Source organism: Misgurnus anguillicaudatus, chromosome 12 (genome assembly GCF_027580225.2).
Source record: "Misgurnus anguillicaudatus chromosome 12, ASM2758022v2, whole genome shotgun sequence".
NCBI classification, from domain to species: Eukaryota; Metazoa; Chordata; class Actinopteri; order Cypriniformes; family Cobitidae; genus Misgurnus; species Misgurnus anguillicaudatus.
The window spans coordinates 39341858-39360000 of NC_073348.2; the positions used below are offsets into that span (position 1 = coordinate 39341858).

General features: G+C 36.7%; 1 protein-coding gene across 3 annotated transcripts in view; it reads right to left on the minus strand.

The window, feature by feature from the left end:
* The window catches only part of LOC129446449 (3',5'-cyclic-AMP phosphodiesterase 4D), a 206455-nt gene that overhangs the window by 155586 nt on the left and 32726 nt on the right, over positions 1-18143 (minus strand). For all 3 annotated transcript variants that reach the window (XM_055207485.2, XM_055207481.2, XM_055207482.2), the window contains exon 3: positions 865-1103. In XM_055207485.2, coding sequence (XP_055063460.2) covers positions 865-1103 — 239 coding nt within the window. The remainder of the gene's footprint in view (positions 1-864; positions 1104-18143) is intronic.

Genomic DNA, 18143 nt, shown 5'->3' on the forward strand with positions numbered 1-18143 from the left:
CGTCAGGTGAATGACTTATGATTCTGTAATGACGTGATTTCATAGTTTAATAATAGTATATTTGTCATTTAAACTGGATGCCTGTGAATCAGAATCTGAAAGGAAATTACTTTTTTATTCCCAATCAGAAAAACAGATCTGATTTTGTTTTCTCTGTAGGGGAAAGAGAAAAAAAAGACCTTTTCTCAAAAACCTTTTGTCCTTGGTTGTGAAGAGCACTTCCATCTATTCATACAACCAATTGAACTAAAAGTTAATGGAAGAAGATTGTACAGTATCAATAATGAGTCATAGTTCACTAAAACACTACATCAGTGCTCGACTAGTTCGGCCTAAAAATAAAGTGTAGATGTAAGATGGCTCTGCTTGTCAATGAACAGCCACAAGGGGGAAATTGATTGTGAATGGCGGGGTGCCTCTGATTTTCTCTTTTACAGAATACGGCCATATTTAAAGAGAGTAAACGTCTGCATTTATGCAACCAGCGAAAGCAGAACTGAGGCGAAATAGCATCGTTTTCATCTTTCTGTACAACCAATCTTTAACATGCAAGAAATGGTCAACAAGGCCACTGAAATATTCATGATGCATATGCAATATTTCCCTGAAAAATCTGTAATGAAGTTGCTACAAAACAGTCTGGACTTAAAGACTTAATTCATGAATTTACCGACTTGGCAAGAGTCTTATTTTTAAGGTCATAACTCATCCCACACATTTGCTACGGTTTTAAAAAATGCAACATAAACATTACGTAGAAAAACGAATTCATATTTAGGGAGCACAATATCAGAGCAAGTCTGCAACTACCCTAACCAGCACAATACTGACACCAGAAAGTAATCTTAATCTGTTTTTGCTCACCTGCCTGCATCAGCAGAGGTGATGGCAATAACCGGGGTGGTGCGTAGTGCCAAGGTGGTGGGACGGGCGATTGGCTCGCCCTCTCTGCTGTTCCAGTCATGTTGCTCAGCCTGCCGAAAGACCAAAGGTGGCAGCTGCAGGCTCCGACTGGAACGTCTGCGCACTTGAAAACGCTCCATGTTTGGAGCCAATCCTTCCTCTGTATCTATGTCCAGGGACTCCGGAAACCCATTGCACACCTGGCAAACACAAAATGAGCATTTACAATCTTTCACTACTGCACAGAGCAATAGATAATGCACAGACTGGACGTGTGGTTTTGGGTATATGTCCCCCAAGAAATATTTTACAGTATACTTTTATGCCCCCCTTTACAATCTATAATAAATGCTTTATTGATCAAGAGGAATAAAAATGAAGCCACCTGCAAGGCATCAGCATTTATTGTGTCCTAAAAAAAGTGGTTTTTGCTAACTAAAATGACTCAGAATGACTCAAAAATGTGATTATAGTACCCCTGTAGTCGATAATTTTCACCCTAACGCATCAAAACAGCATATGTAAAAGTTTTTTACTGTGATAATAATTTTACATGCCTAAAAATAGCTTGAATATAACTATACACTCTTGTCTCATTATACGTGGATCCCCACCTCTACTCAATCTCACCAGCTCAGACCATAGATGTATATGTGCATAGATGCCACATTCAGCAGTTCAAGACACGTAGCGGATACACGCGCGTTGTTGCGGTTACACGTCTGGGCGGAATTTAACGGTCTGATTAGTGACTAAACTGAACTCTGGAACAAATACCTTGTTGAAAATAACAAATGTTTTGGTTTCCTTAAGATGAGAGGAGACGGCAATCATGGATGACTGCTATGTCAGAGGAGGTTTGGCAGCCGATCTGTAGGTAAGATTTCATACATTATATAGTACACATTTTACACAGTAACGTTAGCTCAGTGCAGTTTTTAATACGATTTAGTTATGATTTATATGTAATCGACTTGTTATCAAAAATAAACTACTCTTAAAGGACATATTATTTTTTTGTGGAATTTACTGGAAGTTATGTTTGTTCCACAAAAGTTATGTTTATGTTGTTACTGCTGAAACCGTCTATATGTAGCAACCATACATACTGTATCTATGGTTTATGCTACGTACACACCAAATGCGGGGCATCGCGTAACTCGCTGTAGATTACTTGCGGGATTTAACTTCGTGTCATGCGTATTTTAGCTCGAGTTAAATATTTTAAACTTGAGCGAAGACACGTTTGGGGCGAATAGTGCATGTTTTCGCGGCAAACGCGCCACCCATATCGCATCATTCACAAATCGCACAAAAAGTTTAATTCGCGTCTGGTGTGAATCCACAGTCAGACTTCCTGATCCACTCGTTCAACTGTGTTGACGTGATAGGCTGCATGTTTGCGATGTAGGAAACCGAGGCAATTATAAACCACAGTCTTTGGAAAACTGAACTTAAAAAGGTTATGTAGTAAGATTCTGGTATCCAGTTTAGCATATTTTTGGGGACCCAGCTGTCACTATCACTGAAGCAGTATGAGTAGAAAATTACTCAATTGAAGACATGACCTCATGTCTTATTCCCAAATTAAATTTAATTTAATAATTAAATTACAATTCTTTAAAGAGGAAGTCAAACATTTTGGGACTCGAGTGAAATGTCAGCCTGGAGTTTCCTCTCTTATTTTTTAAATTTGGTAAAATTCCGAAAAAGTCAAAAATAATCTTTAAGTAAAACTGACTAAAAATGTGAAAAACTATTAACCAGACAAGCCACCCATTAATAAACCAGATTTTACATTTTAATAGAAGAGAAGCATTTAATTTAGCTAAAGGCAGTCAAATCCGCTTATGGTGAACAAAACAAGCAGAAAAAATGCCTTTTTGGACTTGTGGTCATGAATTATAAAAATGTTGAACATTCAGCTAAGCGTTTTTTCTGGGAAATTTAACCAAGCATAAATCATCTAGAATAAATTAAATCTACATTGGGCACTTTATACAAGACTGTCTCTTTGCAAAGGGCAGCTAATGTATCCGAGCAGACAGCTGATTGACAGCAAGAGTGAAAATAGAAAAACAAAATATTTATACACACACACATACTGTACACAATTTTAAAGTGACCACTCGCACTTGATTCCCAATGCCCACAAACAGCTTTGAAGAATCACCTAATAGGTTGTGTTTACATTGCTGCTTTTTTCCCCCAGTGAACAGCACTGATAGCTGTGCAGGATCTACTCGTAGCGTGCGTCTCATGAGGAGCGCTCGACAACACTGCAATGAGATGGAAAGCATGCTGCCAGGGAAGCCAAGGTAACGAAGCCTGTGTTTTACATTTCCCAAACTGCTACTTTATTAGCATAAGCAGTCTATCAGCAAAACAAAACTTGTGGAATAGTAATGACAGCATTATTAATTTGCATCTTGCATGAGTTTTTTCCACATATATGTTCATTAAAAAAACACTGATGTCAGGGTTAAATGAAAATCTCAAAATGGCTACCTATCAGTTAATGGCTTGGAATGTTAAACCATTCACCTACACTCACCTAAAGGATTATTAGGAACACCATACTAATGCTGTGTTTGTCCCCCTTTCGCTTTCAGAACTGCCTTATTCTACGTGGCATTGATTCAACAAGGTGCTGAAAGCATTCTTTAGAAATGGCCCATATTGATAGGATAGCATCTTGCAGTTGATGGAGATTTGTGGGATGCACATCCAGGGCACGAAGCTCCTGTTCCACCACGTCCCAAAGATGCTCTATTGGGTTGAGATCTGGTGACTGTGGGGGCCATTTTAGTACAGTGAAATTGTCATGTTCAAGAAACCAATTTGAAATAATTTGAGCTTTGTGACATGGTGCATTATCCTGCTGGAAATAGCCATCAGAGGATGGGCACATGGTGGTCATAAAGGGATGGACATGGTCAGAAACAATGCTCAGGTAGGCCGTGGCATTTAAACGATGCCCAATTGGCACTAAGGGCCATAAAGTGTGCCAAGAAAACATCCCCCACACTATTAAACCACCACCACCAGCCTGTGCAGTGGTAACAAGGCATGATGGATCCATGTTCTGACCAGGCAACATTTTTCTTCAACTGTCCTATTTTGGTGAGCTTGTGCAAATTGTAGCCTCTTTTTCCTATTTGTAGTGGAGATGAGTGGTACCCGGTGGGGTCTTCTGCTGTTGTAGCCCATCCGCTTCAAGGTTGTGCGTGTTGTGGCTTCACAAATGCTTTGCTGCATACCTCAGTTGTAACGAGTGGTTATTTCAGTCAAAGTTGCTCTTTTATCAGCTTGAATCAGTCGGCCCATTCTCCTTTGACCTCTAGCATCAACAAGGCATTTTCGCCCACAGGCCTGCCGCATACTGCATGTTTTTCCCTTTTCACACCATTCTTTGTAAACCCTCGAAATGGTTGTGCGTGAAAATCCCAGTAACTGAGCAGATTGTGAAATACTCAGACCGACCCGTCTGGCACCAACAAACATGCCACGCTCAAAATTGCTTAAATCACCTTTCTTTCCCATTCTGACATTCAGTTTGGAGTTCAGGAGATTGTCTTGACCAGGACCACACCCTAAATGCATTAAAGCAACTGCAATGTGATTGGTTGATTAGATAATTGGATTAATGAGAAATTGGACAGGTGTTTCTAATAATCCTTTGGGTGAGTATATATGACCATCATTCCATTTAAATTGTACTTCACAAATTAAATGCACAATATGCAAGATTTTGCATTAAAATACCTAAAAACTACTAGCATATATATATTTTTATTTTTACATGTATATTATGCGCAGACCGATCGGCAAAGTATCGCAAGAGCAATTCAAATGCAGTACTTTTGCAATAGCTAAATGTCATACAACACAGTGCCACATGCAGTTGCATACAGTAGTTTACATGTGAAAGTATGCAGGATGCTTTTATAAACTGTGAGGCTTATATTATAATGTAACTTTATTTCAATACGTCATCCATGAACATGACTTGTGAGTACTGTTAGATTTGCTGTTTGTGTTAGGATGTCACTTAAAGTATTGGTTTATACTATTTTTTTCTATGCTTTTTAAACCATTGTCGCCTGACGTTAGGGTTAGAGTTGGGTTTGGGGAAGGATGTCATTTTATGTAACAGAAAGTTGTTCTAACCCTTAACCGAACCGACAATTGTAAGAAAATAGGAAAAACAGAGTTTTTCAAAATAATGCGTGACTATTTGATGTATTTTGTGAGATCAGGCTGACCAATAACCCAATAAAGCCTAATGCATTCATCATGGCAAAAAAACATCTATCAAATTAAAGGTGCATCGTTCACTTCATTCCCATCTATTTTCCCTCTTTGCAATAAGCCCCTAATGCACAATTCTTCATTATTCAAATACCTTGACTCATCCAGCAAAGCCTGTGGGCATGTTGAAAGCTGCGGCCCCCAGCACAAAGCATCAAGAGCTTCATTTGTAGTCTGAGCAACATCTCACACCAAAGGCACATGAAATGCATCCATGTGACTACACAAGAGGATAAAATTAGCGGCTGTTTGGTGCAGCGGCACAATATCGTGAAAATTGTGGAAACACAATAAGAGTCACGTCGGCAGGTGCGGGTGGAGTACAGGGGTCTAAAATCGTCTCTCGATAGCTGTGAAGATGCAGATCACAGGGACGGTTTGAATGGCACGGTGCATTGTGGAACAAAGACGTGAACTAACATCTCACAAAAGCCGTACGGCAGAACGTGAAGCATTGTTCACCAAAAGAACAAAGCGAGTAGGATTCGAGGCCAATTTCAGCTGGTACACAAAACCGTTTGGCAGATGTATTTTGGGAAAAAAGGCACAGGTTATCTGTTGAACGTGGGCTTTGCGGTTTAAGGATGCTGCTCTGTACAATGTAACATGACTCATGATTTACTTACACTCATGAGATAGTAAAAGCTAGAATGGCTGAAAGCATGAAATTCAACCTAACACGTACAGTTTTGATAAAATGTGACCCAGTCGGTGAAAACCCAGCTTAACTCATGTTTGTGATTTACTGTTTTCTGCAGTCCTTATTAATCAATACAAGCCATTAAAACTGTAAAACTTCATTATTCGCCTCGCTGGTCAACGAGTCCTTAACTAGGTTGCCAAACTGAGATCTTGTGAATGTTAAATTGCTTAATATATGCAACCATGTCTTAAATGTTAGAGAGCATTACTGTCCCAGATGGTGAATGAATCATATGTGTACTGTGGCTTTGTGCAAATGTTAAACTACCTTTAGCTTGCGGTGGGAGAACGACTGTCGGCGGATAAAATATTCATGCAGATTCACATCAGCTACTGTGGTTTACAATCATTGACGGTGTTTTCAAAGAGCCGTCAAGTCGCTCAAATGGATTGAGATCGTCTCTCTACACTACACGGCCTTGACAGACTCAATGTGACGAGCAAAAATAGGACAGCGTAGCAGAGGCTGTTTTGTGCAAATATTTTTATATCTCTTTGTGTGTATATAATGGTGCCATTCGTCTGGCCATCCTTCACCCAGCAGCCAAACGTGGCCCTACCCCTGTCTATAATTTATCTGTGGATGCTCTGACAACGATTCAGGAAGTGAAAATATCAACCCATATATACATCTGAGTATTACAGCGTCCAGGGAATAAATCAGCCATTTCATCACTCAGTTGTCAGTCGAGGTATCCTGGGAATTACAGGATAACTCCTTGTGCAGCGAGTGAGATCGAATACTGTCACTTGTTGTTGAAACGCTGTGACTGTTAATAACTGGGGAGCAATTTACACAAATAACTTACTAGATCGGACAGAATGAATCCAATTTCTTAGATGCTTTGATTTTCTTGGTAGAGGCAAATCATTTAATTTACCTTGAGGCATGCTCCTTACCTTTAAAGTCAAGATGAAATGTTTTTTGCAATCCATTTACTTTTATAAAAGTGGCATACAGTACTTTTAAATAGTGCTGGGCAAAGATTAATCGCGATTAATCGCATACAAAATAAAAGTGATTTTATTTTCATAATATATGTGCGTGTACTGTGTCTAATTATTATGTATATTTAACCACACACACATTCATATATTCATTTCAGAATTGTTTTATTTATATATCATTTTTTACATTTATATTTAATATAGATTATATAAAAATATAAATAAATATATATAAACATGTAAATGTTTCTTAAATACATACATGAATGTGTGTGTATATATTTATACATAATAATTAGACACAGCACACACTCATATATTATACCAATAATCACTTTTATTTTGTATGCGATTAATCGCAATTAATCTTTGCCCAGCACTACTTTTAAGTAATTTATAAAATAAGTTTAAAGGGTAACCTGACTATAAACACATGGAGTATGGAGTAATAGATTAACACTGGGATTGGCTATATAAAACATTATAAATGTCATAGTTTTAATAAACTTTGAAAAAATCTTTTCACTTGTGCACAGGTTATACATCGTAGGTTATGCTTAGGCTGTGCTAGCTCTGTGTAGCCTGATGGGCACCTCGCCAAAATTTTAACCGTGGGTTCACACCAGCTGCGTCAATTCACGCAAACTACACACGCGATTGAGGCGAAATCGCGTCTACCGCGCCGCGCTACACGCCTCATTCACACCGCAAGACATCCAGACGCGCGTCAACGCGTCTTCACATTGACTTAACATTGAAATCACTCGCCTCTCTACCGCGGCTGGTGTGAACGCAGCATAACAATGCGTCCGTTCTATGTGCGCACGTGCTGTGATTGGTCCACTAGAACCACTCCCGTCAAATAAAAAAAATCGGCGTCACATTTCTTTATAGGCATTTCCGCTTGCGACGGTAAGCAAAAAGATGGGCCAAATTGAGGAGCAATAACTCAAGCTGTAACAAAATTTGCTGTCTATTTATCTCCATCACTGCAGGTCTTCTTAAATCTTACAAAACAAGCTTCTTCTTCTTCTTCGTTTGTGGGTTTACTGGCCAAGCTGATTCTTCTTTGGCTGTTGCACTGCTATTTGTGGGATACATGCGTAGATACTGCCTACTAGCGAACTACATGTGTAATTGCACTTTGATGCGGACGACATGCAGAAATATATATGAAAACTGATGCGTAGCCTCGACGCCGTAGGACCTATGCAAAACTATAACACACCCTTGAAGCCGCCATTTTTACATTACAATACGTGACGTCAAAGGGTTGCAATGGAAATCCGTTCTATAATCGTTATAATGTGAACGGCCCTTAAGAGGTCATGGTCATTATTACAATTAAACTATCTAAGTTACAAAGATGTTATTTCAGTTTTTCATTCACAATAAGAAAGTGTTTTCAGAAATAGGATCTATTATAATGTTGAGTTGCTTCACAGGGACAATACGAATGTTACATGCTTCTGTCTACCATCAAGACCATCATGCTGGCTTGTGCCTGCAGCAGTCTATGTTATTCAGGGATCATTGATCCATGTCTTTTTCCTTGGGAACAATCACACTCAGAATCACATTCTCAGAGACACATCCGTGTAGATCTAAAGAACCATTGAAGACCAGGGGAAATAATAGTCGAACCTGGACGAAAGTGAGGCAGCTGACCATCTACAACAACAGCTGAGAAAGAAGACAAAATCTGAAAAAGATCTTTTTGGTTCTAGTTGTCAGCTGGCAATTCCTGGGACAACCAAGTGACCTATGGATTTAAGATTCAATTGCTATTAAGGGCTGCAGGAACATTTGATGTCTAGTTTATCTGAAAGAATCAATCATATCGAAGGCTGCATGAACCTCCACACAAATAAAAAATGCTAATCCGTGCATCGCGATAAATTCACTAATCTTGTTAGGGCTTCTGGCGGCTGCTTACTCACGGTTCAAAATCCTCTCCTGCACGTTATATTGCAACGTGGAATCCAATTATGCAGATGTGTTGCTTTGCCGCCTCCGTGTGACCATTAAAACATTTTATCATTCAGTTTCTGATCCAACTCTTCTACTTGACAGACACTAAAACTTTGTCATAATTTCATAGTGAAAGTAGTGAAAATGGTTGGCCAACAGCATTATGCCAGATGCTTTTATTCAAAGCAACGTACAGTGTGTTTCAAGGCATTTTTATCAACATGTGTGTTCCCTGCGAATCCATGACCGTCTGCCCTGCTAAAGTAATGCTCGATCTTTCTAAAAAGGAGCACAACCAGTCAACAATGTTAAAATCTTGGCATTGCAATTATTATTTACATCAAATAAGGTAACTATTATTAAACATATTTAATTTTTATTTACAATCTTAAAAGTAAAGGTGCTAAAAGGAATCTTCGCAATTATATGAAAGAACCATATTAGTTCACCAAAGAACCCAACACAATCTCATAGCAATTTGTACATAATCTATGAGGTGGCTAATTCGTATGAATTCATATAACCAACTTGGGGTTAGTGGTGGGTTATTGTTTTTATCTAACAAACGTACATTTTTGTATGTTTTACTCAGTACGAAATCATACAAACTAGCCAACTTATAAAATATGTAAAAATTTTGTGGGGTTACGGATGAGTTATTGTTTTTATCTAACAATCGTACATTTTTGTATGTTTCACTTTGTATGAAATCATACAAACTAGCCAACTTATAAAATATGTACAAATTTTGTGGGGTTACGGATGAGTTATTGTTTTTATCTAACAATCGTACATTTTTGTATGTTTCACTTTGTATGAAATCATACAAACTAGCCAACTTATAAAATATGTACAAATTTTGTGGGGTTACGGATGAGTTATTGTTTTTATCTAACAATCGTACATTTTTGTATGTTTCACTTTGTATGAAACCATACAAACTAGCCAACTTATAAAATATGTAAAAATTTTGTGGGGTTACGGATGAGTTATTGTTTTTATCTTACAATCACACATTTTTGTATGTTTCACTTTGTATGAAACCATACAAACTAGCCAACTTATAAAATATGTAAAAATTTTGTGGGGTTACGGATGAGTTATTGTTTTTATCTTACAATCACACATTTTTGTATGTTTCACTTTGTATGAAACCATACAAACTAGCCAACTCATAAAATATATACAAATTTTGTGGGGTATCGGGTTTCGGGTGGGTTATTGTTTTTTTATCTAACAATCGTACGTTTTTATATGTTTCACTTTGCACGAAATGATACGAACTAGCCGACTTATAAAATATGTAAAAATTTTGTGGGGTTTCGGGTGGGTTGTTGTTTATCTAACACTTGTACGTTTTTGAATGTTTTACTTTTTACGAAATCATACAAACTAGCCAACTTATAAAATATGTAAAAAAAAAATTGAAGTTTCGGGTGGGTTATTGTTTTTTTATCTAACAATCGTACGTTTTTATATGTTTCACTTTGCACGAAATGATACGAACAAGACGACTTATAAAATATGTACACATTTTTGGGAGTTTCGGGTGGGTTATTGTTTTTTTATCTAACAATCGTACGTTTTTATATGTTTCACTTTGCACGAAATGATACGAACTAGCCGACTTATAAAATATGTAAAAATTTTGTGGGGTTTCGGGTGGGTTGTTGTTTATCTAACAATCGTAAGTTTTTGTATGTTTCACTTTGTACGAAATCATACAAACTGTTTGTCCTGTGGCGGCTACCATATGCGTTTTGAAATTGACAGGTGAGCTTTTGGTTACAATTCGCAATCTCACCACTAGATGTCACTAAAATTCACACACACAGACCACTTTTAGCTCATAAAATACATACAAATTTCCGTGAGGTCAGGTTGAAAGAACCTTCCTGGCAATTTTTATACGCGTTTATATAATACCTTTATTCTTTTGTATTTGTATGTTAGAATTTATCTGCTTCCAAATGGGTCTGTATACTTTTCCTTGTATATCATTTTAAATAAACAGCCTAAACATCTCCATGTCCGACAGAAAGCAAATTTGATTCTTTTCCATAAGTTGAGGTCTATCTAAAGTCAGTGGATTAAAGTTAAAAGCTTCCCACGCAATATATAAAACAATACATCCCAGGAAAGAGCTCTAGCACAACTGTAATCTCAGTCATCTTGATAAATGACTACAGCAAGTGCCTTCAGCAGGTTGCTGGTTATATGCTTGAAGCAATAACTTTGCCTAAGCCTTTGCAGTTGGTGTATATTTTTAGACATAAACATAAAATAAAGACGCCAAACCGATTTGAAGTAACTGTCAGCTGGAATCTGTGATATGGTAAAACATACCAGCTATCCAAACCACAATCACATGTACATACGAACACCCACCAACCACCTGCCACACGATGAGACAGCGCAAGCTATACCAGTACGTCAATGTTAACACCTGAATCATAACAGGTCATGTGAAAGGTTTAATAAATGGAAAAAAATCTAAATGGCAGACTTTTAAAGCTTTCAAAAAGGTTAGGGTTGCAGATTACTCAACGTACATTTAAACTCGCCTTTTCTTAGGCTAATGATCCAAAATTTTCTAAATTATTATCATTAAACTCACATAAAAGGGTTACTTTGAGGTTAAATACCTGAAAAAATAAAAGAAGCTTAAATTAAACATCTATTTTAAATATCCCAGGGACACCTGAACACCTGCTATGAATGTCATGAATATGAATCTCTCATGTGTTTGCATCCCTGCTGAAGAATGAAAAAGTATCTATAATATATTATTCGTTTCTCAGAGACAGCAATGAGAATAAATGGAGAGCAAATGGAAATTTTCCTCAGAAAAATAGCCAGACATCTCACATTTGTCTCAATGGCACAAACTAAACTTAGATTTGCAGTCTGCAAATTAATATTAATAAGGATTTCAATAAGAACTCGAACAATCTTCATTAATTTTATAGCTTCTTACTCTTAATATATGTCAACATTTTTTTTTTCGTTTGAGCTTACACCTTTAAATAAAACACAACCAAGAACTCAAATCTCCTGAGCTATGAAAGAGCAATCTCTGAGCAATAAAACTTTCCTCTGAACATTTATACACCCCAGTGGAGAATGAAGCCAGAAATCCAAACAGCAGAACGGTCGGTGACCTCTGTGGCTCTTTCAAGGTTATAAATCATCATCATTGTACCAGAGCTTCCCAGAGGAAACGCTCAAAACGGAGTGATATTACGTTTGAAAAAATCATCATCTTTAGATTTCAAAAACTTAATTTGGTCTTTGAGGAATTTAATGAGAAATGTTTGCAATGAGAAAACTTAGATGCCAAAGTGATCTCATTCTATTGGTTTATACACAACGTGTACAACTGATGAATGTCTAAAAATTCAGGACAGCAGCACAAATGGAGTAACAACAATAACAATACTTATATGATTGATTCATGATAACCTTAGGCTAAGAAGAAAGTATGAGAGAAGTAATTGGGTGACCGAAAATAATAATGAGATAACAACTGTATTTCAGGAGTGATGTTCAGATAAACTGCTTTGTGTACATGCAAATGGCTGAGGAATATGCGTGTGTCTGCAGCCAATGTGGTATAAATTCACATATCTAACCACACTGTAATGTTTCAGAGATTTTGAAGTTTCAGTTGTAGCAAATATTCAAGTTGAAAAATGGCTTTAAGAGTAGGGCTGTCACAATGATTAAATAACCGTCTCATCGCGATTGTTTGACCTCATCGCAATGATTGCACATCTCTTTAAAAACACAAACGGGAGCTGCTGCGCCTGTATAAATGAGACAGTATCAGATTACTTTTAAATATGTCTAATGTGTATTGATATTTACTGCCAGGTAAACCTTGCAAAATATTTAATTTAAATAATCACAACAATGTGTGAACATTATTTCATAAACAATCAAAAAAATGTATAAGAATTAAATGTCAAAGCAACAAAACAGACAATTAATCGTCATAATTGCCAAAGCCCTTGAACAGGCAATTAATCACCATAATCGTCACAATTTATTAGGCAAATTAACGGTCAGCCAAATTTCATAATCGTGACAGCCCTATTTAAGGGTATACTATCATTCTAGAAACACCAACTGATTTTTTAAGAATTTGCACAAGAGCTTTCAATCACTAGAGTTACAATAAAAATAAAATCTGACAGATGAGTTGTTTTTTATAGTGTGGTGTTAGTCTTGATGGCAATCCAGATTTCACAATAATCATTTTGAAAGTGTCAAAGAAATATTGTAGTAACAGCTTACAACCAAGAAGAGATTTGCTATTTATCTATTAAAGTTAGAAGTCACGATTGACTTCTGTATTGTGACTTATTTCTGAGTGAAACTAAATATCGCATTAAGAAAGTAGTAGGCGTGGCTTGTTTTTTCAATCGTAAATTGATCAGATATAAAGTAGGAATTTCTTTCAGAAATGTAATTCACAGATGATTGACAGTTGGAGGGGCGGGGTTAATGTAAGCCACGCCCAAGTGACATCATCAGGGAATGATCGCACAAAAGAACAGAAGTCAGATTTTGATATCAGCAGCACCTGTTAAAAGTTATCACAATTTAACAGTAAATAGAAGATTAAGACATTTTTCTTTTGGAAAAGCATGGTATAACATCCATTAATAACCAATAACCAGAACCAGTATATAGACAAAAAGAACTTCAACATCAAGAACTTTTTTATTCTCCAAAGCACCAAACTCTACAAACTCTGGATGAAAAGAGAACTACTATATACCTAAACTCTACTGCAATAAAAAACTAACTTTTAAATAGGCAATTTGAGAAAAGTCAAATGATAAGAAAAAATTCTGTGCAATTAAATTTATAAGTAAGAAAACAAAACAACATAAAGTTTAGCACTGTGGTAAATCAAGCGTAATATCATGTATCAGCATTCTAATAATGTAATAAATTGAATTAAAAGGACCTTTCAGAAAGACAAAAACCTGAATAGAACTGTATGGGTGAATCTGTTATTACGCTGTAAAATACACTGACATTATGGCTTCCTCTATTGATTTAACAACCAATTACTGATGCCCCTCTCAGGTTTGCTTTATAGATCCAGCTGTTGTGGAGGATAAATTACAGTACCTTCTGTTTGAAACAGCATAAACTGTGATTTTTTTTAAGCTCCAAACATGCTCCATTAACAACGTCGAGTGCTATTTAAACACGGCCCATTGCATTGTACAGATATTAGCCGTCTATTAAGACTCACCTCTCAAGCCGAGGGTTTGTTAGTAACGGCACAATAAAGAGGGATTCAGCCAGAGCATTGGACCATTTACGTAATTGGTTTAAAATTGCAAACCACATACATGCGTATGAATAAGGTGTGCAACATGATTGAAGCAAACAAAATGAAAGCAATTTTGCACCTGCTGTACGCCTGGTGTTTATTGTTGCTCTAAGCTGGGTCATTGGCATTGGCAGTCTCGGCTAAGTTGAATTTATGAGAGACCTTATGTAGGTCCTCTTGTGAACGTCTGTGTTTAGAGGCGAGTTTCTCCTTGGGGACATTTACTGTAGTGTTTGCAGTATTGCTTGTTTTCCTGGCGCTCAACAGCACTTCGGTCATCTTTTAACAAGCATCTCCATTCTGTAAATTGAGTTCAATAAATGAAAAATTCAATGTTCTCTCATTTTAACGGTGCAATCACTTAAAAAGTCCTCATGATAATTACATCTTCACTTACTGCCCAAAGTCTATATAAGCATTGGTGGTGTTTGCTAAGGCGAGGATTAATGGCATTATTGTATTGTCTGCACACAAGGTTAAAGATTAAAACACGTAATCCTACTCATGTTTGCAGTGCATTTATTTACGCACTTTTATTTTAAAACAAATTTATCAAACCATTAACCAATGTAAGGTTTGTACCACAGGCAGCTGCACTTAACTAACAGTATTGGTGATTAAAATGATTTTTTATGTTTGTGTATAAACCATCAGTATGTGCAGTATGTGTAAAATCTTTAGTCACAATAGTTTTTCCAATGCTAAAATATAATTATTGTTGTTGTTATCCAAGTTAGACATACTGTTTTAATTTAGTCCAAAAATTTGTAAAACACTTCAGATATGTAGTTATTTAATTCCACTCCTTTAAAAAAAAAAAATTTGAATTTTTTTTTTTTTTGACAAATTACTTATCTGTGAGCTTTATTATTTTTAAAAAACGAAATCTCCTCCTTGAATCGATCTCTCTTTACTTCAGGTCATGAGAAATGTCGAGAGGGCGGGGCTTGAGGTCTTCTCGGGTCCAAGGAAATGTACCCGACCCAAAATGATCCGAATTACTTTTTATGAACCCGACGTGCATAATTTTTTTTTTAAAGCAAGACCCAACCCAAAAGAAATCAGATTTATAAAAGAAAGATTAGCTTTACCGATTCTTTCTGACAACGTACCAAAAAATTCAGAAGGAGGAGTTACTAGTTACTAGTGCGAGAACGAGTCATTTAACACTATACAACACTGTTTAACTTATGATTCACTACATGTTCGTGTTGTTTATATAATATGCACTTACGCGCCTATTTCCAACATAAGAAGTGCAACACTTACCGCATGCAACTCATGACCCGGTTGGGACTTTTCAATGAAATCCAGCGCATCAAGCACACACGCAAAACTCTGCTGCTACCCCGGATAATAAACTATATCCATTGTTTTCATAAGGCTGACTTTCTTCTCCTTACATCACTTCTTCATTCGTGCCATTGTTGAGTCTTGAAATTAAACAAAGCTGTGTTGCGTGATGTTATGCGAGTAAGTTCTAGCGTCTCTTGCTGATTGATGGGTGGGCGGGGTTTTCCGGGGTAAGTGCCCATATAAAGAAGTGATATGTATAGAAACCCCTGAAATGTCAGCTGGGTCCGTAATCAAAACTTGTACTTTCCGAAACTTGTACGAACCCCAGCAAAGTCATTCGGCACAGAAATACTCTGTAACACGCCCTGCTTTTTTGACACTTTGCCTAAGTTTAGCATGAGGAAACAACTCTATAACTGTGTTAATAAGTCAGAATGCATGAAATACCTTAAACCACCCCTTTACCCCTTATATTTACTGATAACCAGTAACTTGCACTACATTGCTTATTGCAAACAGATATTCAGCACTTCCTTTGCAATGTGATTTCCTTAGCATCCCCTCAGATACAGCAATAAGTCATGCAGCTTGTTAGGGAGAGGTGTGCTGTTAGTTTCCTTTTTAATCAATAAGACGTTTCACCTTTAAAATGGGCAAACAAAACTGCACAGACATGCAATAAAAGGGAATCTAAAGCCATACATCTAGAGACCAGAATATTGGGGTCTACTTAGAGTCCTACCAAGTCCATAGCCACACCTTGGCAACCATAGATATCTAGATACATCATTTACACTTGTCCATAAATGTAGACGCGTCTGCAATTTTGGAACGGTCCAGATGTCATTTACACACAGCCACTAATGACGCATCTATGTATTTATATATCTATGCTGGCAACAACCCACAAAACTCACAGCACTAGCAAGTACCAATCACATAGAAGAAAAAAATCAGTTTTCAAAGATTAAGTGCAGTATACTTGCAGTAAGGCAGTACTGTGTGGCAGCTCAGGAAAACTTGTTTTTAAAATGGGTCAGCAGCAGCGTCATTGATATTGTAAGAGGAAGAGGTGGGTGAAGGGTTTGACAGGCCAGCAGACTGCATGGCTTTTACTGTGTGTGTCCCAATATTGCAGCTGGCACACAATCACATCATCTAGACAGCCGTCACGGCCTGAATCTAATGCACTTTAGTAGCACTGAGGCGATGTACATATGTCCACACCGCATCTATTAAACAGCACCCGGAGACTACAAACCAAAAAGAATGACACTGGCGTTTATGCAACACTTTTCACAGAAGCACTATGAGAAATGTCGATAATTTTTTGTTGGGGTGACACTGTAATAAATAAATGTTTGGCATACTTGCTCATTTGACATGAACTTTGAAAGTGTCGTAGTAAACGATTAATATTTCTGAGAGATGATGCAAACAAACTGTCAAACTGACTCATTAAAAAGTCACTTGAGAAGAAATGATCAGTCGAAATTCCCAACCCTAACAACATTTTAATGAGGTAAAAATCATATTGAAATATTTCTCTCTTTACACTCGAGAATCGTGACACAAGAAGAAACTAACTTCATTACTGTTGTGGTCTTTAGTGGCTAATAAAATCATTTTAAAATCTGCAATATGCAAAGTGCTGGATAATAGGGGATGGACGAGATCTTGTGAGACGATTAATTATGTCACAAGATTTCTCCTGGAGGTAAAATGCTGTCTCCTGTTATCAGCATGAAGTCAAGTTTGTGGCAAAACCTTTTAAAGTGCATGAATTATATTGTGTGTTTTACTGCATGTGTCCTTTTTGTTTGGGTTTCCAATATTGTTGCGAGTTTGTGTGTTGATCATAATTCCTCCCGCTTCGGATTGTAAGTTAACTCCTGTTAGCATTGCATTGTGAGCGAATCTTTCAAACATGGTAAGGAGCGTCACATTTCCGGCTGACATCAGAGGTATTCAGACCAATCACAACGTACAGATTAGCTGGCCAATCAGGGACACATCGCTTTTCAAATTTGTGCATTTCAGGAAGAGAGTGAAATCTGGAGCTACATAAATGTACGGTATGTGGAAAATAATGTATTTCTTAACCATAAACCACGCAAGCTAATTGTATTATACCAAATACACAAAATACACAAAATACACAAAATAGGTGCTCTTTAATAAAACCATATGTTTGGTTTTGATACTTTATTTGAACCAATTTGTCATTATTTTGTAATTTTAAAGGTTATTGCTCTGTTGGGTCTATTTTTATTACCAACAAATATCAAATTACTTCATTATCAATTACCAAAATAATAGTTAGGGACTACGGCTGTCAAAAGATTAATCGCGATTAATCGCATACAAAATAAAAGTTTGTTTGCGCATAATATATTTGTGTGTGTATCGTGTGTAATTATCATCTACATATAAATACACACATACATGCATGTATACGTTTAAGAAAATGCTGTTTATGTATATATTCTTTATTTATATATAAATATAATATATCAAAATCTAAATAAATATTTATATACATGTAAATGTTTCTTCAATACATATATACATGTGTGTGTATTTATATATACAAAATAATTACACACAGTGCATACATATATAAAAAAACTTTTATTTTGTGTGCAATTAATCTTTTGACAGT